General features: G+C 34.6%; 1 protein-coding gene across 1 annotated transcript; it reads right to left on the minus strand.

Annotated features, from left to right (window-relative positions):
* Nucleotides 1–582: 582 nt before the first annotated feature.
* On the minus strand, nucleotides 583–2037 carry LOC106654328 (protein ALP1-like). Its single transcript, XM_014374132.1, has 2 exons — nucleotides 1509–2037; nucleotides 583–1444 (listed from the first exon to the last, which is right to left on the minus strand). The coding sequence occupies exons 1-2, from the start codon at nucleotides 1715–1717 to the stop codon at nucleotides 589–591; spliced, it is 1065 nt and encodes a 354-aa protein (XP_014229618.1). The 5' UTR covers nucleotides 1718–2037; the 3' UTR covers nucleotides 583–588.
* Between the last annotated feature and the right edge of the window lie 238 nt (nucleotides 2038–2275).

A 2275-nucleotide genomic window follows, 5' to 3' on the forward strand; every position in this document is an offset into this window, starting at 1 on the left:
CATTTAGACTAGATATTCAAATAAATATCATTGAACTTTTTTAATTTTGAAGCACATAAGAAGCTTTAAGTGACAACACATGTCTTAATTACTTAACTAAATAATTGAGTTTCAAAAAATATGTAAGACTTATTATTTTAGATTAGATATTGCAGTTAATATAATTTCATTTTAATAATTATAAAATTTATAACCAATAAAATGTTTAAATAAAGGTTATGTTCAAATATATATATGAAAAGCTTTGATTGCAAAATATTTAAACTATACTGGTTTAGACTAGATACTCAAATTGATATGATTTTACTTTTATAATTTTAAATTGGATAAGAAGCTTTTATTGACAATATACGTCTGATCACATTAGATTGTTGAGACTAGATATTCAAATTAATATGATTTAATATGAGAAAAATTAAAATGTATCACAATAAAAATTTATGTATATAAATGGAATGTTTAAATGATTATAAAAAGCTTTGATTGCAATATATGACTTTATTTACCTTATGATTTAGTTTTAGAAAATATTTAAAGCATATTTAATTGAGATAAATGCTGAATGAAGTTGCTTGTCTGAAATCGTTTTTATTGTACAGGGTTTTGTAAAAAAAAAGATAGAAGCGCATCCCTCACCCACTGACCATCGCCTGTCAATGGCTCATATTGAGGAATATATCCTTCGTCATATGATGGATCATAAGACATCTCTTTGCCAATATTTTTTTCAATAATAATATTGTGTAAAACACATGCAGCCTGTATAATAAGGACAGCTTTTTCGAGATCTTGCTCAATAGGAGTTTCGAATATGTGCCACTTTCTTTTGAGTCTCCCAAAAGCGCGCTCCACCGTCATCCTCGCTCTTGAGATTCTTCGATTGAACACAGTTTGATGGGGTTCTAAATCGTTGCCGGAATACGGTTTTATAAGATTTCGGCTCAGTGGATAAGCTCCATCGGCAATAATAAAATACGGGAGTACGGGTGTACGTATCCCGAAGCACTCTTCATCTGGTGGTAGCTTTACCACGTTCCATTTTAGACCTTTAAACAATGTACTATTACGAAAAGTATTGGCATCATGCTGAGAACCGAAGCCTCCGACGTCTATAGAAATAAACCTTAGGTTGGCGTCCACTAGAGCTTGCAGCGTTATTGAATGGAATTTTTTATAATTAAAATAAAGAGAATTCGAATGAGCAGGTTTCTTTATCCTCATGTGACATACATCGAGTGTACCAACGCAGTGAGGTATTGACCATAAATTTTGAAATTCGATGGCCGTTTCAAAAAGAATGTCCATATTTGGTTGCGGCATATGGATTGGGCCAAGGGTATACCAAATTTCTGTTACTACATCACCAAAAATAGTACCTGCTTCTGATTGACTGATTCCAAAAGTATGCTCGATATCGGAGTAAGACATGCCAGTACACAAAAGCCTATTGCAAAATTTTCAATATTATTTTGATTAATAATCTAGAGTGAGTGAAAAAATATATTTACCTCAAAGTTATAACGAATTGTTCTTCGGGTAGTATGGGCTCTTTATGAAAATTGCACCAATTTTTTAACAGATTATCACTTATCTTGGATAATATGTAATTGAAAGTCTCGATTGACATCCTGCAGTAATTACTGAATCGAGTTGCATCTCCTTTAATATGAAGAAAATAGCAAAAATACTGCGATCGATTCTTCCGTGAATCTGTCATTGCAGTACTTAACTTGTGTTCTGTATCGAAACAATTGAAACTTTACGCGCCGTTAATTTACAGTCGAAACTGGTGTTTGAAGGCAGCTATAATTGTGTGTAGGGTGCTGAGCAGTGCTACTTGCGTCAAAAAAGTTTTTCTCGCGTATACGCATGCACAAGCACAAGGTAATGAAGTAAGATGTACACGTAGAAAAAAGCCAACTGTCGCACTTCAAATTGGTATAAAAAAATGTGTGACCGATTATATAGCCCCCAAGGAAACTCAATCGAACACTCGTATCGGTAACGAATCAAGCTAAAAACGCGAGAGACTTGGCTGTGGCCGATTCAAACGGTGTAGCTATAGAACAACACTCTGTATCGAATCAAGCGAGAAGGGGGAAAGGCAGAGATTCACGACGACAGACGATACGAAAGTTTCAAACGTTGCACAGTGACGGCATATTCTCTAACGTACTGCTGTCGCAACGGTTCTCGGCTGTTTTACAGCGCTGACCAGTCACAATGCGAGATACTCCGTTGTGACCGATTCAAATGGAGTAGCTAGATAGAACAC

The sequence above is a fragment of the Trichogramma pretiosum genome, unplaced genomic scaffold (genome assembly GCF_000599845.2).
Source record: "Trichogramma pretiosum strain Unisexual culture from Peru unplaced genomic scaffold, Tpre_2.0 scaffold281, whole genome shotgun sequence".
Taxonomy (NCBI): Eukaryota; Metazoa; Arthropoda; class Insecta; order Hymenoptera; family Trichogrammatidae; genus Trichogramma; species Trichogramma pretiosum.

Coding starts and splice junctions, on each gene's coding strand:
- LOC106654328 (XM_014374132.1), bottom strand. CDS start 1,717: ATGACAGATTCACGGAAGAATCGATCGCAGTATTTTTGCTATTTTCTT. Junction 1,445..1,508: donor CAATTCGTTATAACTTTGAG/GTAAATATATTT, acceptor ATTTTGCAATAG/GCTTTTGTGTACTGGCATGT.